This window comes from Heterodontus francisci, chromosome 31 (genome assembly GCF_036365525.1).
Source record: "Heterodontus francisci isolate sHetFra1 chromosome 31, sHetFra1.hap1, whole genome shotgun sequence".
NCBI lineage: Eukaryota > Metazoa > Chordata > Chondrichthyes > Heterodontiformes > Heterodontidae > Heterodontus > Heterodontus francisci.
This window is the reverse complement of record NC_090401.1, coordinates 62,307,298-62,334,081: the sequence shown is the minus strand read 5'-3', so window position 1 is coordinate 62,334,081 and position 26,784 is coordinate 62,307,298. Positions and strand designations below refer to the sequence as shown.

Sequence of the window (26,784 nt, the reverse complement as noted above, 5' to 3'; positions counted from 1 at the left end):
AATCTAGAACTCGGGCACAGTCTCAGGATAAGGGGTCGATCATTTAGGGCTGAGATGAGGAGAAATTTCATCACTCAAAGGGTTGTGGATCTTTGGAATTCCCTACCCCAAAGGGTTGTGGATGCTCCGTCATTGAATATATTTAAGGCTGGGATAGACAGATTTTTGAAATCAAGGGATTATGCAGAGCAGGCGGGAAAGTGGAGAAGATCAGCCATGATCGCACTGAATGCACAGCAGGCTCGAGGGGCCGTATGGTCTATTCCTGCTCTTATTTCTTACGTTATGCTCTGGATCAAACTTGAAGTGGAAATAAATGTATTACCACCTGGGGAAAAAGCAGGGAGTGGGACTAATTGAGTAGCTCTTTTAAAGAGCCAACACAGGCACAAGGAGCCAAACAGCCTCCTGCACAGTAGCATTTTATTATTTATAACTCACTTGAGCACCAAAAAAAAGAAACTGCATCCACAGAGCTAGTTCCAAAACTTCCCAGCATTGTTGTTGCACAGAATGCTCCAAAAGACCAAAGTAGGACCAGCTTAGGTCCAACAGTGTCTGCTAGTTCACTTAGCAGCCTAACTATATGTCTGAAATCTTCACTGCAAACGTCAAGAAAATCAGAAATTCTTACTTTCTGTTACTGCAACAAGTAAATAAGACTTATCAAGATGAGAGCAGCCTTTTAATTGCCTGCAGCCAGGGAAAGGCCACCAGGGAAAGCCAGGTTAGTAACTTTCACCACTAGATGAAGAGTCATGCAGAAAGAAGCCAGCTTCTTCAGAGGAAAGTTGTTGCAGCATTTGAAAGATGCAACAGGTAGGGTTATAGTTAAGTTTAATTTTTCATACGAACTAGGAGGAGTAGGCCACATGACCCTTCGAGCCTGCTCCGCCATTCAATAAGTTCATGGCTGAACTGATTACTCCACATTCCAACCTACCCCCAATAACCTTCCACCCCCTTGCTTATCAAGAATCTATCTACCTGTGCCTTAAAAATACTCAAAGACTCTGCTTCCACCTCCTTTTGAGGAAAAGAATTCCAAAGACTCACGACCCTCAGAGAAAACATTTCTCCTCATCTCGGTCTTAAATGGGCAACCCCTTATTTTTAAACAGTGACACCTAGTTCCAGATTCTCCCACAAGGGGAAACATCCACCCTGTCAAGACCCCTCAGGATCTTATATGTTTCAATCAAGTCGCCTCTTACTCTTCTAAATTCCAGCAGATACAAGCCTAGCCCGTCATAAGACAGCCCGCCCATTCCAGGTATTAGTCTAGTAAACCTTCTCTGTACTGCCTCCAACACATTTACATCCTTCCTTAAATAAGGAGACAGCACTCTACACAGTACTCCAGATGTGGTCTCACCAATGCCCTGTATAGCTGAAGCATAACCTCCCTAACTTTGTATTCAATTCCCCTCACGATAAACGATAACATTCTCTTAGCTTTCCTAATTATGTGCTGTACCTGCATAATAACCATGTGAAATTCATGCACTAGGACATCCAGATCCCTCTGCACCTCAGAGCTCTGCAGTCTCTCACCATTTAGATAATATGCTTTTTTATTCTTCCTGCCAAAGTGGACAATTTCCCACTTTCCCACATTCTACTCCATTTGCCAGGTCTTTGCCTACTCACTTAACCGATCTATATCCCTTTGTAGCCCCCTCATGTCCTCTTCACAATTTACTTTCCTACCTATCTTTGCACCATCAGCAAATTTAGCAACCATACCTTCCATCCCTTCATCTAAGTCACTTATATAAATTGTAAAGAGTTGAGGCCCCAGCATAGATCCCTGTGGCACACCATTCGTTACATCTTGCCAACCAGAAAATGAACCATTTATGCCTACTCTGTTTCCTGTTAGCTAGCTAATCTTCTATCCATGCCAATATGTTAACCCCTACACCATGAACTTTTATTTTCTGCAATAACCTTTGATGTGGCACCTCATCAAATGCCTTCTGGAAATCTAAGTACAATACATCCACTGGTTCCCCTTTATCCACAGCACATGTAATTCCCTCAAAGAACTCCAATAAATTGGTTAAACATGATTTCCCTTTCACAAAACCATGTTGACTCTGCCTGATTACCTTGAATTTTTCTAAATGCCCTACTATAACGTCTTTAATAATAGCTTCTAATATGTTTCCTAAGACAGATGTTAAGCTAATTGGCCTGTAGTTTCCTGCTTTCTATCTCCCCTTTTGTATAAAGGAGTTACATTCGCTATTTTCCAATCTAACGTACCTTCCCCAAATCTTGGAAATTCTGGAAAATTAAAACTAACGCATCAACCAACTCAATAGCCACTTCTTTTAACACCCTAGGATGAAGTCCATCAGGACCCGGGGACTTGTCAGCCCACAGCTCCAACAATTTGTTCAGTACCACTTCCCTGGTGATTGTGGTTTTCTTGAGTTGCTCCCTCCGTTCCATTTCCTGACTTACAGCTAATGCTGGGATGTTACTTGTACCCTCAATAGTGAAGACCGATGCAAAAGATCTGTTCAATTCATCTGCCATCGCCTCATTATCCATTATTAATTCCCCAGACTCACTTTCTATAGGACCAATGTGTGTTCATGCAACAATTTTTTTTTTTCTTTTAAAGGCTAGTGGCTCAAAAAGCACCATAACTGACAAAACTTGATTAGTCAGAATTGCTGATTTTAAATGCTGGTTCTTAAATGCTTTGGTAAAAATGGAGGAAGTTGACTGTATGGTTTTGCTAGTTACTATTACCATATAGCAAAGTCTTAGCTCGAATCGCTTTAAACAGGCTCTAGAAGCTGGCCGAGCACGTCTACCCTGAGGCAGAGTGCGGCTTTCGTGCAGAGAGATCGACCATTGACATGCTGTTGTCCCTTCGTCAGATACAGGAGAAATGCCGCGAACAACAGATGCCCCTCTACATTGCTTGCATTGATCTCACCAAAGCCTTTGACCTCGTCAGCAGACGTGGTCTCTTCAGACTACTAGAAAAGATTGGATGTCCACCAAAGCTACTAAGTATCATCACCTCATTCCATGACAATATGAAACGCGGAATTCAACATGGCGGCACCTCATCAGACCCCTTTCCTATCCTGAGTGGCGTGAAACAGGGCTGTGCTCTCGCACCCACACTTTTTGGGATTTTTTTCTCCCTGCTGCTCTCACATGCGTTCAACTCTTAAGAAGGAATTTTCCTCCACACAAGATCAGGGGGCAGGTTGTTCAACCTTGCCCGAAGAGCGAAGTCCAAAGTACAGAAATTCCTCATCAGGGAACTCCTCTTTGCTGACGATGCTGCTTTAACATCTCACACTGAAGAGTGCCTGCAGAGTCTCATCGATAGGTTTGCGGCTGCCTGCAACGAATTTGGCCTAACCATCAGCCTCAAGAAAACGAACATCATGGGACAGGATGTCAGAAATGCTCCATCCATCAATATTGGCGACCACGCTCTGGAAGTGGTTCAAGAGTTCACCTACCTAGGCTCAACTATCACCAGTAACCTGTCCCTAGATGCAGAAATCAACAAGCGCATGGGAAAGGCTTCCACTGCTATGTCCAGACTGGCCAAGAGAGTGTGGGAAAATGGCGCACTGACGCGGAACACAAAAGTCCGAGTGTATCAAGCCTGTGTCTCAGTACCTTGCTCTATGGCAGCGAGGCCTGGACAACGTATGTCAGCCAACAGCGACGTCTCAATTCATTCCATCTTCGCTGCCTCCGGAGAATACTTGGCATCAGGTGGCAGGACCGTATCTCCAACACAGAAGTCCTCGAGGCGGCCAACATCCCCAGCTTATACACACTACTGAGTCAACGGCGCTTGAGATGGCTTGGCCATGTGAGCCGCATGGAAGATGGCAGGATCCCCAAAGACACATTGTACAGTGAGCTCGCCACTGGTATCAGACCCACCGGCCGTCCATTTCTCCGCTTTAAAGACGTCTGCAAACGCGACATGAAGTCCTGTGACATTGATCACAAGTCGTGGGAGTCAGTTGCCAGCGTTCGCCAGAACTGGCGGGCAGCCATAAAGGTGGGGCTAAAGAGTGGCGAGTCGAAGAGACTTAGCAGTTGGCAGGAAAAAAGACAGAAACGCAAGGGGAGAGCCAACTGTGTAACAGCCCTGACAAACAAATTTTTCTGCAGCACCTGTGGAAGAGCCTGTCACTCTAAAATTGGCCTTTATAGCCACTCCAGGCGCTGCTCCACACACCACTGACTACCTCCAGGCGCTTACCCATTGTCTCTCGAGATAAGGAGGCCAAAGAAGGATTACCATTTATCTAATTCACTGTTAATCAATTGGACACATGTCAATACCTTTTCACAGAAAGTGATGTTTTGAGCTAGTCAAGACTTTTTTTTAAAAAACACACCACCTTTGAGGGGAGTGACACTATAGTTGCATGCTGGACAAATAACTTTTAATTATAGAGATTTATCAGGTACTTGCCACTTACAAGCATCAGATTTTTACTTACCTTGTATACATATGTGCTTCATTCCATTTTACCCTTATGCAGCTGTACTCACACTGTAATCTGGAACCTGAAGCCTGCATCAGGATTCACAGTCACGATGACCACATTTAGCCTAAATTAGTTGTTCAGGTTTTATTTTGGCATTGGACATGACAAAAAGTTGAACCACACAAACAAAATAATCCAGTCACTATTTAATGATACTTACATAGATTTCCATTTTTCTGTACAAGCCATAGTTTAGTAGCAGGTTATGGGTCATTCGAATTCTGTGTGGTTTCATTGGATGACCCTGTCCATAGTAGTAATTCCCAACATCACCTGTATTTAACAAATGGAAAAATATGACAAGGTCTCTGTACACTGGTTGTACACAATAGTTATCTTTAGACTTGAAATATAACTAATATACTATAAAAACCTGATTACTAAGTTACAAGAGAGTTATGGCCAGTACAAGAAAAATATAAATCTTATCCTATACATCTGTAATATAATTCAGTTATTCCAAAGATAATGCAAATTGCATTGCGACGTAATTAATTTTGGTGATGTCACCATGTATCAGACAACTCTAATCCTACACGCTCTCCAGACCCATTAAAATTCCTCTTTCCAGCAATTCTGCAATTTCTTTTGAAACTGCTCTGTACTTTGCTTCAGTGACAGTTTGGAGCACATCATTCGAAACGCTAACCAACACGTTGAGACATTTTGTACATCCCATCGACAAGATGCACTGCAGCAACTCACCAAGACTTCTTTGAGCAGGTCAGAGGCTGGGTATTCTGTGACAAATGGCTCACCTCTGCCACAAAGCACCTCTGCCACAAAGCAGTACACATGATCACTGCCCTACCCACTCCCTCTATCATCAGCACACCCTGACTGCAGTGTTTACTATCTACGGGATGCACAGCAACTCACCGAGGCCTCTTCATCAGCATCTCCCAAACCCACAACCTCTACCACCTAGAAGGTAGAAGGGCTGCAGGTGCACAGACACACCATCACCACCAAGTGTTACACAATCCTGACTTAGAAATATATTGTAGTTCCTTCATCAGCGCTGGGTCAAAATCCTGGAGCTCCCTCGCTAACAGCACTGTTGTTGTACATACACCACATGGACTGCAGCAGTTTCAAGGCGGCAGCTCACCACCACCTTCTCAAGAACAATTAGGGATGGGCAATAAATGCTGGCCTTGCCAGCAACACCAACATCCTGTGAATGAATAAATTAATTTATTTTTTGCCAACTGATATTTTACCTCTACAATTCTGAAATTGTGCCATGTTACTGTCTTACCAAACAGTGATACAATTCAACACCATTTGTTCCATATACTTGGAGAGGATCAGAGGAGATGTATCAATTATACCAGGAATCAGGAACTTGAGGTCTGTTGAGACACAAGAGAAGCTGGGATTGTTCTTGGAGTACAGAAGAATAATGAGATTTAATAGAGGTGTTCACAATTTTAAGGGTCCCCCCCCAACAGGGAAGAGAGTTGGTAACCAGAAGACACAGAATTAAGATGGTTGGCAAGAGATCTAGAGTGGAGATGAAGGAAAAATATTGATTCTGTGCCTCTAGATACAAAACCAAGGATTCCATTTGCAGTTTTTAAAACCACCAGTTGTGCTGCCACCGATTATGCCCATGTATCTGCACACTATGGCCCACTTATCACCTTACCATTTAAGGTGCATTTCCTTTCCCTATTTTTACTTTCATCAATTTTTAAATTCAGCATAGCGGTGCCTCATCAAACCCCTTTCCTATCCTGAGTGGTGTGAAAGAGGGCTGTGTTCTCACACCTACACTGTTTGGGATCTTCTTCTCACTGCTGCTCTCACATGCGTTCAAGTCTTAAGAAGGAATTTTCCTCCACACAAGATCAGATAGCAGGTTGCTCAATCTTGCCTGTCTTAGAACGAAGACCAAAGTACGGAAGGTCCTCATCAGGAAACTCTTCTTTGCTGACGATGCTACATTAACATCCCAAAAAGACGAGTGTCTGTAGAAACTCAGCGACAGGATTGCGGCTGCCTGCAACGAATTTGGCCTAACCAACAGCCTCAAGAAAACGATCATGGGACAGGACGTCAGAAATGCTCCATCCATCAATATCGGCGACCACGCTCTGGAAGTGGTTCAAGAGTTCACCTACCTAGGCTCAACTATCACCAGTAACCTGTCTCTCGATGCAGAAATCAACAAGTGCATGGGAAAGGCGTCCGCTGCTATGTCCAGATTGGCCAAGAGAGTGTGGGAAAATGGCGCACTGACAAGGAACACAAAAGTCCAAGTGTTTCAAGCCTGTGCCCTCAGTACCTTGCTCTACGGCAGCAAGGCCTGGACAACATATGTCAGCCAAAAGCGACATCTCAACTCATTCCATCATCGCTATCTCCGGAGAATCCTTGGCATCAAGTGGCAGGACCGTATCTCCAACGCAGAAGTCCTCGAGGTGGCCAACATCCCCAGCTTATACACCCTACTGAGCCAGCGGCGCTCGACATGGCTTGGCCGTGTGAGCCGCATGGAAGATGGCAGGATCCCCAAGGACGCATTGTACAGCGAGCTCGTCACTGGTATCAGACCCACCGGCTGTCTATGTCTTCGCTTTAAAGACGTCTGCAAACGCGACATGAAGTCCTGTGACATTGATCACAAGTCGTGGGTGTCAGTTGTCAGTGATCGCCAGAGCTGGCGGACAGCCATTAAGGCAGGGCAAAAGAGTGGCGAGTCGAAGAGACTTAGCTGTTGGCAGGAAAAAAGACAGAAGAGCAAAGAGAAAGCCAACTGTGTAACAGCCCCGACAACCAATTTTATCTGCGGTGCCTGTGGAAGAGTCTGTCACTCCAGAATTGGCCTTTATAGCCACTCTAGGCGCTGCTCCACAAACCACTGACCACCTCTAGGCGCTTACCCATTGTCTCTCGAGAAAAGGAGGCCAAAGAAGAAAATTTTTACTTTACATTTTCAACGTGCAACTGCAATGGCTATTCACCGGCCCCTCATAGTAACCTGCCGTGTTTCACAATCCTTAACACAAATTGCCCCAATTTGATGTCAGCAATTTCTGTTACTGTTAACTAAATTACAAAATCCAGATCACATTATGTACACTGTAGCTAGAAAGACAACCTATAACAGACTCCCATAAACACCAAGCTCCACATTGTTCAAGTGTAAGGAACTTCTGTTTACCCTGAACATTTTGCCCCCCAACCATCTCTCTATCCATGTCACCACAGCCCACGTGACATTACTTTTGCCAAATCTCTTACGTGGTGCCTTACCAAACTCTTTGAGCATCCACAATATAAAGCGTTTTAGTTTCATCTTTGTGGTTTAAAGTCAACTGAACCCTTGATACATTACCAACTTATTTGCTCCTCTCTCACTAGGCCATCCCTAAGAGCTTCTACTTTTACAATCATCTAAACCCTGACCACACCACCAACCAGGGGCATGTACTACTGGTTATATTTGCCAACATCCAAATTCAATACTCACAAAATGGTGACCTTTCTTTCAGTAACAAATTACTCCAGGATGGTCATGAATAATCTACAGTAAAGCAATAGCAAAATCCCTAGGAAAATCAGTATTGAACTCAAGACTGAAGCTAAATGTCTAAGGATCAAGGGATATGGGGAGAAAGCGGGAACAGGGTACTGAATTAGACGAACAGCCATGATCTTTTTTGAATGGCCCAAAGGGCCGAACGTCCTACTCCTGCTCCTATTTTCTATGTCTAAAAACAAAGCTAAAACTTGACTACTTCATTAAAGCATTGACCCAACTCCAAACAAGCAGATGGAGACTCAGCCATTTTCAAGATAACAGCTTAAATTTAAAATGGCATGTAAACTTTTGAATTCATACATCTTTAAGCCATGTTGTCTCACAATGATTACTCCTACCCAATGAAAGGTATTAATAAGTTTGAATGTGCACAACATGGCCAACCTGGTACTGAGCTTCAATGGCCAAGTTCCTAATAACCGGGAAGAACAAATATGCCAGTGACATTTTCAGCCATTGTCCGACTGCATTATAACTTGGGGGACACAAAATGCAGCTCAATCCTGTTCTTACGAAATGCATGCACACACACCCGCCACCCTCCCATCCACCAGGGTCACTATATAACCAACCAACATTAAGCTCAGCTGATTCACCACCCCGGTGGGAATGACAGCAAAAACTTTTTTGTCACTAGGGTAACGGACATGCAGAGAAACCTATCACCGTGTTTAAGAGTTGCTAAACCAAGTTAATGATAAATCAAAACTTTACGTCTATCCATTTAATTGTTATAGAGTGCACCCTCTTTCTCTACAGGTACCTCTTATTTACCAAGTGCAAACAGTGTAGATACGTTGGCAACAGCCACAATTTAAAGGACTCCCAAGTACATTCAACCTACCACCAAAACACCAGTAAGCTCCCTGCTGTTTGTCCAGCTAGGATCATCCTATGTATTAGTACATTGGTTTCCAATGTCACCTAGAATCAAGCAGAGACTACATTTACCTCCAACACCTTTCCAAAGAGAACTTGTTAGTCATCAGAAAACTAAGTACAGGTTTAAGACCTCGATAGGCAGACAGATGAGTGAGCAGCACAACTCACCAACAAAATGTGTTAATGCCTTGCCACCGTTCTCCTGAAAAGAGCACAAGCCACAAAATATAGCCTATTAAGCAGAGGCAGAAAGGAGCTTGTTGTACCTGACTATCTCTCCACAAGACACCAAGTACAAGTGTTTATGGGTCTCACAATCAGGCTCCAGGTAACATCTTTCAGTAGCTGTTGAGAACCAATGACATAAAGGGATATGGGGATAGTGTGGGAAAAAGGCATTGAAGTGGATGATCAGCCATGATCGTATTAAATGGTGGAGCAGGCTCGATGGACTACTCCTCGCCTATGTTCCTCGCTGTTATATAAGGAACATCTATCTTCAACATGGTGGAAAAGATCAATGTGCAATAGCTTCCCATGTGCTAGCTAACCACCTTGATGTGCTTACATGTCGAAATTCAGCATTGTGTGCTAGATTTAAATGGCATTATCTGCTTAACCCATCTCGCCATGAGGGGGCTTTGGCAGACATGCCCATGAGACATGTTCCAAGGTTTTGAATAAGAAGGTGCATAAAGTCTGCCCTCCCTACAACCATTTCGCCTTTTGCCACAAACATACCTCAGTTTGGTTATCTGAACTCAAGAGATGGCCTTAGGAACTAATCCCATTACATGCCTAGGAGTTGAGTCATGAAGGATAACTATTTCGGTACACCTTGTACACAATGAACTTATTTTGTATTTGATCTTTGCTATCCTTGAAGGAGGATGGCAAACAAGATCTTTCCCCAAAACTCTGTCCAAGTTAACCTTCACCTCAACTATTTAATGATCTATATTAATGACCTGGGTGAAGGGACCGTGTGTATTGTAGCCAAATTTTCTGACAATACAAAGATAGGGAGGAAAGCAAGTTGTGAAGTCAGTCTGCAAAGAGACATAGATAGGTTAAGTGAGTGGGAAAAACTTTGACAGATGTAATGTATCCCAAGCTGTTCAAAGAAGCAAGAGAGGAAATAGCAGAAGGTCTGACCATCATTTTCCAGTCCTCACTGTATAAAGTTGTGGTGCCGGAGGATTGGAGGACTTGTACCTCTGTTTAAAAAGGGAGCGAGGGATAGACCAAATAATTACAGGTCAGTCAGTCTAACCTCAGTAGTGGGCAAATTATTGGAATCTATTCTGAGAGACAGGATAAACTGTCACTTAGAAAGGCACAGATTAATCAAGGATAGTCAGCATGGGTTTGTTAAGGGAAGATCTTGTCTGACCAACTTGATCGAATTTTTTGAAGTAATAAGGAAAATAGATGAGGGTAGTGCAGTTGATGTGGTCTACATGGATTTTAGCAAGGCTTTTGACAAGGTCCCACATGGCAGACTGGTTAAAAAATAAAATCCCATGGGATCCAGGGAAATGCAGCAAGGTGGATACAAAATTGGCTCAGTGGCAGGAAACAAAGGGTAATTGTTGACGGCTGTTTTAGCGACTGGAGGGCTGTTTCCAGTGGCATTCCGCAGGGCTCTACTGGGTCCCCTGCTTTTTGTGGCATATATTAACAATTTGGAGGTAAATGAAAGGGGCATGATCAAGAAGTTTGCAGACGACACAAAGATCAGCCATGTGGTAGATAGCGAGGAGGATAGCTGTAGGCTGCAGGAAGATACTGATGGTCTGGTCAGATGGGCAGAAAAGTCGCAAATGGAATTCAACCCGGAGAAGTGTGAGGTGATGCATTTCGGGAGGTCAAACAAGGCAAAGGAATACACGATTAATGGGAAAATACTGAAAGGTGTAGAGGAAGCCAGTGTCCTTGGAGTAAACGTCCACAGATTCCTGAAGGTAGCAGGGCAGGTCGATAAGGTGGTTAAGAAGGCATATGGAATCCTTTCCTTTATTAGCCATGAATTTAAGAGCAGGGAGGTTATGCTGGAACTGCATAAATCACTGGTTAGGCCACAACTTGAGTACTGTGTGCAGTTCTGGTCACATTACAGAAAGGATGTAATTGCACTAGAGAGGGTACAGAGGGGATTTACGAGGATGTTGCCAGAACTGGAAAAATGCAGCTATGAGGAAAGATTGGATAGACTGGGGTTGTTTCCTTGGAACAGAGAAGGCTGAGGGAAGATCTGATTGAAATGTACAACATTTTGAGGGGCCTGGATAGAGTGGAGGTGAAGGGCATATTCACCTTAGCAGAGAGGTCAGTGGCAAGGGGGCATAGATTTAAAGTGACTGGTAGAAAGATTAGAGGGGAGATGAGGAATACGTTTATCACCCAGAGGGTGGTGGGGGTCTGGAACTCATTGCCTGAAAGGGTAGTTGAGGCAGAAACCCTCAACTCATTCAGAAGTTTGGATATGCACCTCAAGTGTCGTAATCTGCAGGGCTATGGATCAGATGCTGGAAGGTGGGATTAGAATGGGTGGAACTTTTTTCAACTGGCAGAGAGGATGAGCCAAGTGGCCTCTTTCTGTGCCGTAAACTTACTATGATTCTTTGTGGTGAAATGTGGGGAAGTGTGAGGTCCACTTTGGTGGGAAGAGTAGAAAAGCAGAATACTGCAGTACAGAGGGACCTGGATCACAAAAAGTTAGCATGCAGGTACAGCATGTAATTAGGAAGACAAATGCAATGTTGACCTTTATTGCAAGGGGAATGAAGTATAAGGGCGGCACAGTGGCGCAGTGGTTAGCACCGCAGCCTCACAGCTCCAGGGACCCGGGTTCGATTCCGGGTACTGCCTGTGTGGAGTTTGCAAGTTCTCCCTGTGTCTGCGTGGGTTTTCTCCGGGTGCTCCGGTTTCCTCCCACAAGCCAAAAGACTTGCAGGTTGATAGGTAAATTGGCCATTATAAATTGTCACTAGTATAGGTAGGTGGTAGGGAAATATAGGGACAGGTGGGGATGTTTGGTAGGAATATGGGATTAGTGCAGGATTAGTATAAATGGGTGGTTGATGTTCGGCACAGACTCGGTGGGCCGAAGGGCCTGTTTCAGTGCTGTATCTCTAATCTAATCTAATCTAATCATAAAGTGGGACGGCACAGTGGCTAGCCCCACAGCCTCACAGCTCCAGCGACCCGGGTTCGGTTCTGGGCACTGCCTGTGCAGAGTTTGCAAGTTCTCCCTGTGACCGCGTAGGTTTCCTCCGGGTGTTCCAGTTTCCTCCCACATGCCAAAGACCTGCAGATTGATAGGTAAATTGGCCATTGTAAAAATTGCCCCTAGTGTAGGTAGGTGGTAGAATTGTGGGGACGTGAGGGGGAAAAAATGGGATTAATGTAGGATTAGTATAAATGGGTGGTTGATGGTCGACACGGACTCGTTGGGCCGAAGGGCCTGTTTCACTGCTGTAGCTCTCCATGACTCAAAGTAGTAAAATCTTTCTGCAAGTGTACAGGGCATTGGTGAGACCGCACCTTGAGTACTGCATACAGAAGAGATGTACTTGCATTGGAGGCAGTTCAGAGAAGGTTCACTAGGTTAATTCCTGGGATGGAGGAGTCTTCTTATAAGTAAAAGTTGAGTAGGTTGGGCTATACTCATTGGAGTTTAGAAGTATGAGAGGTAATCGTATTGAAACAAGATTCTGAGGGGGCTCGAAAGGGTTGATGCTGAGTGGATGTTTCCCCTCATGGGGGAATCTAGAACTTGGGGTCACAGTTTCAAAATAAGGGGTCTCCCTTTTAAGATGGAGGAGGAGGAGGAACTTATTCTCCTTAGGGTCATTAATCTTTGGAATTCCCTACCCGAGAGCAATAGAGCCTGGGTCATTGAACGTAATCAAGGCTGAGCTAGATAGACTTTTGATCTACAAGGGAGCCAAGGGTTATCGGGGGCCAGCAGGAAAGTGGAGTTAAGGCCTCAATCAGATCAGCTATGATCTTATTAAATGGTGGAGCAGGCTCGAGGGGCCAAATGGCCTACTCCTGCGCCCATTTCTTATGCTCTGGTGGGTCCCACCAGAACATCCCAGGTTTTGATATGAACAATTATGGTAGATGCAACTGGCATGTTGTACTCAAAACCCTGCAGACAAATACCACTTCCACACTAGCCACGATCAGCAAACTCAACAGACCAGAAAGTAGGCTTGGAGTTTGACAACTTGTAACTACTGGATTTTCATAAAAACTCATCTGGTTCAACTTGGAGCACATTTCCTCACATATATAATAACAATCCTTCAAGGAAAAGGGAAATCTTTATTTTCGTACAAAAACAAAACATTGCAAATGTGGAAACCTGTACTAAACAGAAAATGCTGGAAATACTCAGCAGCTCAGGAGACAGAAACAGAGTCAAGGTTTCTGGTTGATGACCTTTTGTCAGAACTGAAACGTTAACTCTGTTTCTCCCTCTTCACAAATGCTGCCAGACCTGCTGAGCATTTCTGGTGCTTTTCCTTTTTATATAATTTTAGTGTTCCTAGGAAAAATATTCATATCCAATCATTTAAAAAACTTGCTCCATCGAGAAGAACAGAACAAACTGCAACAAGAGAATAGGACAATGCTGAAATTCACAAAGCACCTGAAAGGTTCTATTGAACAGGCAGCAATGGGAAATACACCTGACTCTCAGCAAGAGTGAAATAATGTTAATAACTGCACTGAGTTCTGGTCAGGCAATGCGGCCACATTGTGGTGTTCTGTACTTTGCAGAGACTGAATCCAAGGCCGGTGCATTGCCCCAGGGGCATTGGGGGTGGCAGCTCTATGGGAAATATCAAACCTTCCACAAAGACTCAACATCCATTTAATAATTAGAGGAATAATAATGGAGAAAGTCTGTCTTTACTGAGAGGGGAGTAAACCCAGGCGCCAGGCCCGGCCCCCACCTCCCGATCCCGGCCTCAGCTCCAGGCCCCGGGCTCCACCTCCTGGGCCCAGGCCCAGGCCCAGACCCCGGGCTCCACCTGCTGGGCCCAGGCCCAGACCCCGGGCTCCACCTCCTGGGCCCAGGCCCAGGCCCAGACCCCGGGCTCCACCTCCTGGGCCCAGGCCCAGGCCCCGGGCTCCACCTCCTGGGCCCCGGCCCCTCACCACCCCCCCGGGACAGAGACAATGCAAATTCGGCAGCCCCAACCCCGGGGCTACTGGAGGCCGGACCGCGCAGCCAGACTGCCCCGCAGGCCCTCTGCAGTCACTCCCCCAGCCCAGCCTTACCGTCATAGTAATAGCAAACCTTCTTTTTGCCGCCGCCCTGGGTCAGCGCCATTTTACCCGCGGCCGCTGAACCAACTCCACCAGTGCAACCCAGCTCGCTGCTGGCGACTGATGCACGTCACAGTGATTGACAGAGGCCGGGCCAATGGGAAAGACGCATTCCCGCGCGGAAGCCGTGAAACTCTATGACGTCAGCAGCTGCTAACAAATAGCAAACAAGGAGGCGGGGACAGCGAACCAGCAAGTTAGGATGTGCGAGGCTGCCTGGTGCCCCCTATTGACTGGGTTTTGCCATCACATCCACAATGGTGGAGGGGGCTCAGGGATGGGTTATTGGGACATTTTACAAAGAGATTTAGCTTTGCAACGGGACCAAAGCAGTAAGATTCATTTAACTGGCCACGAGATGCACTCATCAAATCTGCATAGATATCAATAACTTTGCATATTTCATTACTTTCTAAATGAGTTGGTGCAACCCAGAATGTCTGGCTCCAACTAGGGGAGGATGGTCAATCCATGGTCAGGACAATAGTCTAAAGGTGCAGGAAGGAATACTGGTGGTCAGTATAAAGGAAATTAACAAGGGCATTTTATATGTAGATAAACCAAAGAAAGGGACTACTTGGAGACAAAGTGGCCATCTTGTACCTGCAAGTGAGGGGATGGGAAGCTATTCAATAAGCTATTTAACACATTTTTCATGGAATGATTACAGCACAGAATGAGGCCATTCGGTCCATCATGTCTGTACTGGCTCTCTGTAAGGGCACCTCAGCTAGTCCTACTACCTGCCTTTTCCCTGCAAGTTTTTTTCTCATCTTTTTGCAGAGGACAGTTAAAGTAGGACAATAAATACCAGAGGAGGCTGTGAAAAGCGACAACTGAAGATAAATGGTCAATATCAAAACCAGGCTCTATATAAAAAGTCAATGGGTCTAAACATAGAAAAGCCAAAGACTATAACATAACTTAAAAGAGAGTTGAATAAGGGGGATTGTAGCATCGCGGTAATGTTACTGGACTTGCTAAACTCTAGGCCTGGATTAATGCTCCTGAGACAGCAGTTTAAATCCCACCATAGCAGCTGGGGGAATTTGAATTTAATTAATCAATAAATCTTGAATAAAATGCTAGCCTTAATAATAATCATGTAACTACTAGATTGTCATTAAAAATCCATCTGATTCACTAATGCCCCTCAGGGGAGGAATGTGGTTGACTCTTGACTGCCCTCTGAAATGGCCTAACAAGCCACTCAGTTGTAGACAGCTCACCACCACCTGCTGATGGGCAATTAATCCTAGCCTTGCCAGTGACACATCCCAGGAACAAATATAAAAAAAAAGTTGAAAAGGAGGAATATAAAAGGATATGAGAAATGTGCAGGAAGATGGGATTGGTGTAGATAATTGCAGCTGAAGCAGCAACACAGACACAATAGGCTAAATGGTCATTTTCATCTTCGTAATTTATATGATTTTGTTCAGTTCCAGAAGAATTATGAAGGTACAAAAACACAACAGACAGGAAAAGACCCACTGGACCCCCATCCAGCCTTCTGTGTACATGCACGCAATACAATACGTACACTCCCCTTGCCCCCACCTGAAAGTCATGTCATCTCCTGGGAGAGGTGAACAAACAGTTAAAAATCCAGGCCAAATAGGCCTGGAAAAACTCGAAAAATTCTTCTCTGATACCCTTATGCATTCAAAACTAGTCCAGGAGGTAATTCTGGCCCTGACTAATGTTATCAAGTACCTACAAAGAAAAGAACAAAGAAAATTACAGCACAGGAACAGGCCCTTCGGCCCTCCAAGCCTGCGCCGATTCAGATCCTCTATCTAAACATGTCGCCTATTTTCTAAGGGTCTGTATCTCTTTTCTTCCTGCCCATTCATGTATCTGTCTAGATACCTTTTATGTCTACCTTTTATACAAAGCGATCTCTGCACCAGCCAGAAATTAGTCCACCTTTCACTTGAACAACTTCAACAATCAGCGATCACTGCGTGAACTGGTAATCTGTTCCATAGGTCCACTATTCCCTGGGAAAAGAAGAACCTCCTAACATCTAACCTATTTCTGTCCTTCATTATGTAATAAAACCACCCCCAATAAAAAAAGGAGGCTTATGACAAATGTCAGGAGTGAGATTCAGTTAACCAGGACGATTACGGAAAGCACAGGATGAAATCATAAAGTTAATATGGGAAGCAAAGAAAGGTTATGACAATGAATTAACAGGCAATATTAAATTGAATGCTGAAACATTTTATAAACATATACAGTGTAAGAGATTAATTAGGGGAAAAATGGACCTATTAAAGAGCCAAAGGGAAAGTACAAGACAAGGCTAAAGTATTACGAACATACGAATTAGGAGCAGGAGTAGGCCACTCGGCCCTTTGATCCTGCTCCGCCATTCAATAAATTATGAGGAGAGGTTGGATTAGTTAGAACTGTTCTCCTTAGAACAGAGAAGGTTAAGAGGTGACCTAACAGAGGTTTTCGAGATGATGAGAGATTTTGATAGAATTGGTAGAGAAAAGCTATTTCCTCTGGCAAGTCAGTCAACAACCAAAGGTCAAAGAATTAAAATCATTGGTAAAAGGTCTAGAGGGAAGATGAGGAGAATATTTTTCACTCAGAGTTACGGGATCTGGAACAGTCTACCTGAAAAGATGGTGGAAGCTGATTCCATAAATAATTTTAAAAGGGAGTAGGACACTTACTTAAGAATGAGGAACTTACAGGGTTATAGACAAAAAGTGGGGTCGTGGGATTAAGGGTGACTATTTTTTCAAAGTGCCAGCACAGACGCAACAGACCAAATGGCCTCCTTATGTACTGTGTTATGGACAAGTGGATGATGGTGTAGGTGACTTCCACTTTTCACCTCTCAACTGACTGCAAATAGACCTGCAGACAAGGGTGATGCTGTTGTTGTCTGGCATACCGACCTCTACCTTGCAGAGGCTCAGCACCAACTCTCAGACACTTCTTCCTACCTCCCTCTGGACCATGACCCCATCATCGAACATCAAGCTACTGTCCACAGGACTGTCACTGACCTCTTCTCCTCTGGAGATCTTCCCTCTACAGCTCATAGTCCCACAACCCCAGACAGCCCGCTTCTACCTCCTTCCCAAAATCCACAAACATGACTGTCCCAGCAGACCCATCATGTCAGCCTGCTCCTGCCCCACTGAACTTATTTCTTCCCATCTTGACTCTATCTTTTCTCCGCTGGTCCAGTCTCTTCCCACGTACATCTGTGACTCTTCCAACGCCCTACATCATTTTGACAATTTCCAGTTTCCTGGCCCCAACCGCCTCCTCTTCATTATGGACGTCCAATCTCCCCACACCAGGACGGTTTGAAGGCTCTCGCTTCTTCCTTGAACAGAGGCCCAAACAGTCCCCATCCATCACCACCCTCCTCCACCTGTCTGAACTTGTTCTCACATTGAACAACTTCTCCTTCAACTCCACTCACTTCCTTCAGGTGAAAGGTGTCGCAATGGGTACCCGCAGGGGTCCTAGTTATGCCTGTCTTTTTGTGGGATATGTCGAACATTCCTTGTTCCAGTCCTACTCAGGCCCCCTCCCCCAACTCTTTTTCCGGTACATTGATGATTGCATCGGTGCCGTTTCCTGCTCCCACCCAAAACTGGAAAACTTTATCAACTTTGCTTCTAATTTCCACCCTTCTCTCACCTTTACATGGTCCATCTCTGACACTTCCCTTCCCTTCCTCGACTTCTCTGTCTCCATCTCTGGGGATAGGCTGTCTACTAATATCCATTATAAGCCCACTGACTCCCACAGCTACTTCGACTGCACTTCTTCACACCCTGCCTCCTGTAAGGACTCCATTCTATTCTCCCAGTTTCTCTGTCTCTGAAGCATCTGCTCTGATGATGCTACCTTCCATGACAGTGCTTCTGATATGTCTTCCTTTTTCCTCAACCGAGGATTCCCCCACAACTGTTGTTAACAGGGCCCTCAACCATGTCCGGCCCATTTCCCACACCTCTACCCTCACCCTTTCCCCTCCCTCCCAGAACTGCGACAGGGGTCCCCTTGCCCTCACTTTCCACCCCATCAACCTCCATATCCAAAGGATCATCCTCCGCCATTTCCGCCACCTCCAGCGTGAAGCCACTACCAAAAGAATCTTACCCTCCCTTCCCGTGTCAGCATTCCGAAGGGATCATTCCCTCCGCGACACCCTGGTCCACTCCTCCATTATCCCCACCACCTCATCTCCTTCCCATGGCACCTTCCCCTGCAATCGCAGGAGGTGTAATACCTTCCCATTTACCTGCTTTCTCCTCACTATCCAAGGCCCTAAACACTCCTTTCAGGTGAAGCAGCGATTTACTTGTACTTCTTTCAATGTAGTATGCTGTATTCGCTGCTCACAATGTGGTCTCCTCTACATTGGGGAGACCAAACGCAGACTGGGTGACCGCTTTGCAGAGCACCTCCGCTCAGTCCGAAAGCATGACCCCGAGCTTCCGGTTGCTTGCCATTTCAACACTACCCCCTGCTCTCATGCTCACATCTCTGTCCTGGGATTGCTGCAGTGTTCCAGTGAACATCAACGCAAGCTCGAGGAACAGCATCTCATTTACTGATTAGGCACACTACAGCCTGCCGGACTGAACATTGAGTTGAATAATTTCAGAGCATGACGGGCCCCCCATTTTACTTTTATTTTTCGTTATTTTTTCTTTTTCCTTTTTTTAAATAATTTTTTTTGTGTATATGTTATTTTATTTCATCTTAGTTTGTTCAGTTTGCTTACCCACTGTTTTTTTTCATGTTTGTACTTGCGGCTGTTCAATTTTCAGTTCGTTAACACCCTATCTATACTAATGCTTTGTCTTTCAACACACCATGAACATATTGTTTGCCTTTGCTCCATGACCTTCTGGTCAGCTATTCTGTGACCTTGTCCTATCTACACCTTCTCCTTTGTTATCTCTTGTCCCACCCCCACTTTACTTGCTTATAACCTTTAACATTTCTAATATTTGCCAGTTCTGAAGAAGGGTCACTGACCCGAAACGTTAACTCTGCTTCTCTCTCCACAGATGCTGCCAGACCTGCTGAGTGGTTCCAGCATTTCTTGTTTTTATTTCAGATTTCCAGTATCCGTAATATTTTGCTTTTATTATATGACTGCAAATAGAGTTTTTTTAAATAGTGTTTTAGTCCCTGAGTGGTTTAAGGCTCAAATAAACAGACAAACAACAGGTTTTCATGTAGGTTTAAAAAAGGATAACTATTTATTAAACAATACCTGAAAATGTTCCCACTCACACAGGAACACACATGCACACACACAAGAAAAGATGGCGATTAGAGGATAGCATGCAGTTAAGTCCAATTGTTGTAAAAAGAGTTCACTTTGAAACATTCTTCGTTTTCCAGGAGGAATTTCTAACAGCTTTACAGGCCTTATGTTCCTTTTCTTGGTTTACTGAAGTGTTGCGGATTTCCTTTTTTAAGACTCAATCAAAGTCGTGGGACAATCTTGTTAAAATTTCCCAGGTGGAGCGTTTTCAATGTCACCTTTGGAGTCTCTGCCTTGGTGGTTTAGAATGGATCTCTCAGCTTCTGCCTTTCTCTCTCTCTCAGAGAAAACTCTTGTTTCAAGAAAAAACCTTAGGCTGGGTTTTGGTCAGCTGACCATAGATGCTCTCCTCTGGTTTGTTCATACAACGTCTTTAAACGTGGGGCCATTGTTACACAATGGGGTTTGAATGTGGTTTATCTTAACAAAGTGGTGTTATTTCCCACCTATTATCATGGCTTTGCATCCAGAGTTGCTCTGTCTGCGAAGATCTTTGTCATCCCAATTATTGAAGATAGGAGCCATTTAGCATTAAATGACCTGTTTAGCACTTTAATGTGCCTTCCCCAGAACTTCTTCTTCTTTGGCCTCCTTGTCTCGGGAGACAATGGGTAAGCACCTGGAGGTGGTCAGTGGTTTGTGGAGCAGCGCCTGGAGTGGCTATAAAGGCCAATTCTAGAGTGACAGACTCTTCCACAGGTGCTGCAGATAAAATTGGTTGTCAGGGCTGTTACACAGTTGGCTCTCTCCTTACACTTCTGTCTTTTTTTCCTGCCAACTGCTAAGTCTCTTCGACTCGCCACACTTTAGCCCCGCCTTTATGGCTGCCCGCCAGCTCTGGAGATCACTGGCAACTGACTCCCACGACTTGTGATCAATGTCACAGGACCTCATGTCGCGTTTTCAGACGTCTTTAAAGCGGAGACATGGACGTCCGGTGGGTCTGATACCAGTGACGAGCTCGCTGTACAATGTGTCCTTGGGGATCCTGCCATCTTCCATGCGGCTCACATGGCTAAGCCATCTCAAGCGCCGCTGGCTCAATAGGGTGTATATGCTGCGTATGTTGGCCGCCTCGAAGACTTCTGCGTTGGAGATATGGTCCTGCCACCTGATGCCAAGGATTCTCCGGAGGCAGCGAAGATGGAATCAATTGAGACGTCGCTCTTGGCTGACATATGTTGTCCAGGCCTCGCTGCTGTAGAGCAAGGTACTGAGGACACAGGCTTGATACACTCGGACTTTTGTGTTCCGTGTCAGTGCGCCATTTTCCCACACTCTCTTGGCCAGTCTGGACATAGCAGTGGAAGCCTTTCCCATGCGCTTGTTGATTTCTGCATCGAGAGACAGGTTACTGGTGATAGTTGAGCCTAGGTAGGTGACCTCTTGAACCACTTACAGAGCGTGGTCGCCGATATTGATGGATGGAGCATTTCTGTTGTCCTGTCCCATGATGTCCATTTTCTTGAGGCTGATGGTTAGGCCAAATTCGTTGCAGGCAGCCGCAATCCTGTCGATGAGTCTCTGCAGACGTAGGTGTGAGAACACAGCTCTGTTTCACGCCACTCGGGATAGGAAAGGGGTCTGATGAGGCACCGCTATGCTGAATTGTGCCTTTCATATTGTCATGGAATGAGGTGATGGTACTTAGTAGCTTTGGTGGTCATCCGATCTTTTCTAGTAGTCTGAAGAAACCATGTCTGCTGACAAAGAACAAAGAACAAAGAAAATTACAGCACAGGAACAGGCCCTTCGGCCCTCCAAGCCTGCGCCGATCCAGATCCTCTATCTAAACCTGTCGCCTATTTTCTAAGGGTCTGTATCTCTTTGCTTCCTGCCCATTCATGTATCTGTCTCGATACATCTTAAAAGACGCTATCGTGCCCGCGTCTACCACCTCCGCTGGCAACGCGTTCCAGGCACCCACCACCCTCTGCGTAAAGAACTTTCCACGTATATCCCCCCTAAACTTTTCCCCTCTCACTTTGAACTCGTGACCCCTAGTAATTGAATCCCCCACTCTTGGAAAAAGCTTCTTGCTATCCACCCTGTCTATACCTCTCATGATTTTGTACACCTCAATCAGGTCCCCCCTCAACCTCCGTCTTTCTAATGAAAATAATCCTAATCTACTCAACCTCTCTTCATAGCTAGCACCCTCCATACCAGGCAACATCCTGGTGAACCCCCTCTGCACCCTCTCCAAGGCAACTACATCCTTTTGGTGATGTGGCGACCAGAACTGCACGCAGTATTCCAAATGTGGCCGAACCAAAGTCTTATACAACTGCAACATGACCTGCCAACTCTTGTACTCAATACCCCGTCCGATGAAGGAAAGCATGCCATATGCCTTCTTGACCACTCTATTGACCTGCATTGCCACCTTCAGGGAACAATGGACCTGAACACCCAAATCTCTCTGTACATCAATTTTCCCCAGGACTTTTCCATTTACTGTATAGTTCACTCTTGAATTGGATCTTCCAAAATGCATCACCTCGCATTTGCCCTGATTGAACTCCATCTGCCATTTCTCTGCCCAACTCTCCAATCTATCTATATTCTGCTGTATTCTCTGACAGTCCCCTTCACTATCTGCTACTCCACCAATCTTAGTGTCATCTGCAAACTTGCTAATCAAACCACCTATACCTTCCTCCAAATCATTTATGTATATCACAAACAACAGTGGTCCCAGCACGGATCCCTGTGGAACACCACTGGTCACACGTCTCCATTTTGAGAAACTCCCTTCCACTACCACTCTCTGTCTCCTGTTGCCCAGCCAGTTCTTTATCCATCTAGCTAGTACACCCTGGACCCCATGCGACTTCACTTTCTCCATCAGCTTACCATGGGGAACCTTATCAAACGCCTTACTGAAGTCCATGTATATGACATCTACAGCCCTTCCCTCATCAATCAACTTTGTCACTTCCTCAAAGAATTCTATTAAGTTGGTAAGACATGACCTTCCCTGCACAAAACCATGTTGCCTATCACTGATAAGCCCATTTTCTTCCAAATGGGAATAGATCCTATCCCTCAGTATCTTCTCCAGCAGCTTCCCTACCACTGACGTCAGGCTCACCGGTCTATAATTACCTGGATTTTCCCTGCTACACTTCTTAAACAAGGGGACAACATTAGCAATTCTCCAGTCCTCCGGGACCTCACCCGTGTTTAAGGATGCTGCAAAGATATCTGTTAAGGCCCCAGCTATTTCCTCACTCGCTTCCCTCAGTAACCTGGGATAGATCCCATCCGGACCTGGGGACTTGTCCACCTTAATGCCTTTTAGAATACCCAACACTTCCTCCCTCCTTATGCCGACTTGACCTAGAGTAATCAAACATCTGTCCCTAACCTCAACATCCGTCATGTCCCTCTCCTCGGTGAATACCGATGCAAAGTACTCGTTTAAAATCTCACCCATTTTCGCTGACTCCACGCATAATTTTCCTCCTTTGTCCTTGAGTGGGCCAATCCTTTCTCTAGTTCCCCTCTTGCTCCTTATATATGAATAAAAGGCTTTGGGATTTTTCGTAACCGTTTGCTAAAGATATTTCATGACCCCTTTTAGCCCTCTTAATTCTTCGTTTCAGATTGGTCCTACATTCCCGATATTCTTTCAAAGCTTCGTCTTTCTTCAGCCTCCTTGACCTTATGTATGCTTCCTTTTTCCTCTTAGCTAGTCTCACAATTTCACCTGTCATCCATGGTTCCCTAATCTTGCCATTTCTATCCCTCATTTTCACAGGAACATGTCTCTCCTGCACGCTAATCAACCTCTCTTTAAAAGCCTCCCACATATCAAATGTGGATTTACCTTCAAACAGCTGCTCCCAATCTACATTCCCCAGCTCCTGCCGAATTTTGGTATAGTTGGCCTTCCCCCAATTTAGCACTCTTCCTTTCGGACCACTCTCGTCTTTGTCCACGAGGTCAAAGGCTTTGGTGAGATGAAAGCAACGTAGAGGGGCATCTGTTGTTCACGGCATTTCTCCTGTAGTTGGCGAAGGGAGAACAGCATGTCAATGGTGGATCTCTCTGCACGAAAGCCACACTGTGCCTCAGGGTAGACATGCTCAGCCAGCTTCTGGAGCCTGTTTAAAGCGACTCGAGCGAAGACTTTCCCCACTAGTTCAGATATAATGATGGGTTTAGTCTCCAACAGTCGTGATGTATATTTGTAGTACAGGAGGCGTCACCTGCTCTCTTACTCCTTGTCTTTAGCAAAATATGTCCTTTTTTGGAGTTTAATTCGCTGGTTCATTTTTACAGATCATAATTGCTCCAGTTCACTTTAGTTCATAACTATTCCTTTCATGAGTGTGACAGCCGTTAGTTTCTATAATTCTCTGATTTCTATGAAGTCTACATTTTCCTAAACAGCTTATCTGGTTAACTTCCTATATTACAACAGTGACTACATTTCAAAAGAAGTACTTCATTAACTTAAAATGCCAGAGGTCATGAAAGGTGCGTTATAAATGCAAATCTTTCTTTCTTTAGACTGAAAAATCATCATCAGACACTCTGAACCTTTACCAAAGATGTAATATCATCCATGTGAGGAAACCAAAACAGAATCCAGGATTCTGACGCCCGCCTAACCAAGGTCTCATATAAGGACACAATAGTATACTTTGTTTTGTATTTAATGATCCTGTAAATACACTGTGGTACTCTAAAATAGAAAGGTATGTTGTTTGGATGAGATGAAATAAGGTGGGAAGAGCTTCCTATGGAGAATAAACACTGGCGACACTCATTGTGCCGAATTGCTGTAAATGTTTATGTAATTCTACACAGTAAATGTAGTGGGAGATGAAAAGGGAGATTAAAAGAGGTGAAAGGAAATATGAAAAAATACCTACTAGATAACAGGAGGTGACAGTGCACGGCGGTAAGAAGCTACTGATGATTATGCACTAGCTGCATTCAGACAGGTAGAACTAGAACCAGCTGAGGCCACTCCCAGAGCTGGACAATGGAGGAGAATCATTGGATGAGGACAGTTTGGGCAATCATATTGACCACTGCAGAAAGGTTGAGAAGGCTATAATGCAGCATGGTCACAGCCACAGAGAATACAATTCAGGATTTTGGCTAGAGCCGGTTCAATGCGGATAGATGGTGGGTTGAAGGGATTCTAGCAGCAAGCTTTCAGTTGGGAGGCAATGACACAGTTGAGGATCTTGGAGAGGAAAGGGATGTTGCATGTGAGCAGTAGTTGAAGAGGATAGATTGGCCACAGGTGAGTTTTCTGAGGAGGGAGATGGTGAATGTGGAAAAGGAACAATACCTCAGAAAAAGTGACCTTGGAGAGATCAGAGGAGGAAGATAAACAAGAAACAGCAACAATGGCTCCCACGCTAGAATGGGTCAAAAACCAAAGAATGATTGGAGGCTGAGGTTGAGAAAAATCAGCTGCAGAGATGTCCTTGATCATGAAGAAGAAAAAATCCACAAGCTCCTCATTTTTCCTCCAGTGGGTAGATGGTGAGGATATTGCGGTTGGGGGAGGGAAGATGAGGAAATGGTCAGAGATTGCATTGTCAGTGATTAATATCACAGCTGCAGAAAGCAGACGTTGGGTGTTGAGGTCAAGAAGGTTGGGAAGTTTAAATGAAGGAAGAGATTGAGAGAGCATGGGATGCTGATAAGTCAGAAGCGGGGGTGGAGTTGTAATTTTGGTTAAACTGGCTGAAGATGAAGAATTGCTCAGTGCAGGGAATGTGGAAAGAGGAAAGGACAGCAGCTCAGTCAGAAAGTTGATATAATAAAATAAAAGCAAAATACTGCAGATACTGGAAATCTGAAATAAAAACAAGAAATGCTGGAAATACTCAGCAGGTCTGGCAGCATCTGTGGAGAGAGAAGCAGAGTTAACATTTCAGGTCAGTGACCCATCTTCAGAATTAGCAAATATTAGAAATGTAATAGGTTTTAAGCAAGTAAAGCGGGGGTGGGGCAAGAGATAACAAAAGAGGTGTTGATAGGACAGGGTCACAGAGAATAACTGACCAGAAGGTCATGGAGCAAAGGCAAACAGTATGTTAATGGTGTGGTGAAAGACAAAGTGTTAGTGCAGAGAGGGTGTTAATGGACTGAAAAATGAACAGCCTGGCCCCAAGCACAAACATGAAAAAAAACAGTGGGTAGGCAAAGTAGAAACAAACTAAAGAAACTAAAATAAAATAAATAAATCAAAAAGAAAAAAATAACTAAAAATAAAAATAAAAAGGGGGGCCATCATGCTCTGAAATTATTGAACTCAATGTTCAGTCCGGCAGGCTGTAGTGTGCCTAATCGGTAAATGAGATGCTGTTCCTCGAGCTTGCGTTGATGTTCACTGGAACACTACAACAATCCCAGGACAGAGATGTGAGCATGAGAGCAGGGGGGTAGTGTTGAAATGGTCAGCAACCGGAAGCTCGGGGTCTTGCTTTTGGACTGAGCGGAGGCATTCCGCAAAGTGGTCACCCTGTCCGCACTTGGTCTCCCCAATGTAGAGGAGACCACATTGTGAGCAGTGAATACAGTATACTAAATTGAAAGAAGTACAAGTAAATCGCTGCTTCACCTGAAAGGAGTGTTTGGGGCCTTGGATAGTGAGGAGAGAGGAGGTAAATGGGCAGGTATTACACCTCCTGCGATTGCAGGGGAAGGTGCCATGGGAAGGGGATGAGGTGGTGGGGATAATGGAGGAGTGGACCAGAGTGTTGCAGAGGGAACGATCCCTTTGGAATGTTGACAGGGGAAGATGCGTTTGGTAGTGGCATCACGCTGGACATGGCAGAAATGGTGGAGGATGATCCTTTGGATGTGGAGGCTGGTGGGGTGGAAAGTGAGGGCAAGGGGAACCCTGTTGCAGTTCTGGGAGGGAGGGGAAGGGGTGAGGGTAGAGGTGTGGGAAATGGGCCGGACACGGTTGAGGGCCCTGTCAACCACAGTTGGGGGGGAATCCTCGGTTCAGGAAAAAGGAAGACATATCAGAAGCGCTGCTATGGAAGGTAGCATCATCAGAGCAGATGCGTCGGAGACAGAGAAAGTGGGAGAATGGAATGGAGTCCTTACAGGAGGCAGAGTGTGAAGAAGTGTAGTTGAGGTAGCTGTTAGAGTCAGTGGGCTTA

General features: G+C 45.0%; 1 protein-coding gene across 1 annotated transcript in view; it reads right to left on the bottom strand.

The window, feature by feature from the left end:
- hdac1 (histone deacetylase 1) overlaps positions 1-14,383 on the bottom strand; it is a 65,806-nt gene extending 51,423 nt beyond the window's left edge. Inside the window, exons 1-2 of the mRNA XM_068011780.1 lie at positions 14,275-14,383; positions 4,708-4,820 (exon numbers count right to left, since the gene is read on the bottom strand). Coding sequence (XP_067867881.1) covers positions 4,708-4,820; positions 14,275-14,326 — 165 coding nt within the window. The 5' untranslated portion in view covers positions 14,327-14,383. The remainder of the gene's footprint in view (positions 1-4,707; positions 4,821-14,274) is intronic.
- Positions 14,384-26,784: the final 12,401 nt, after the last annotated feature.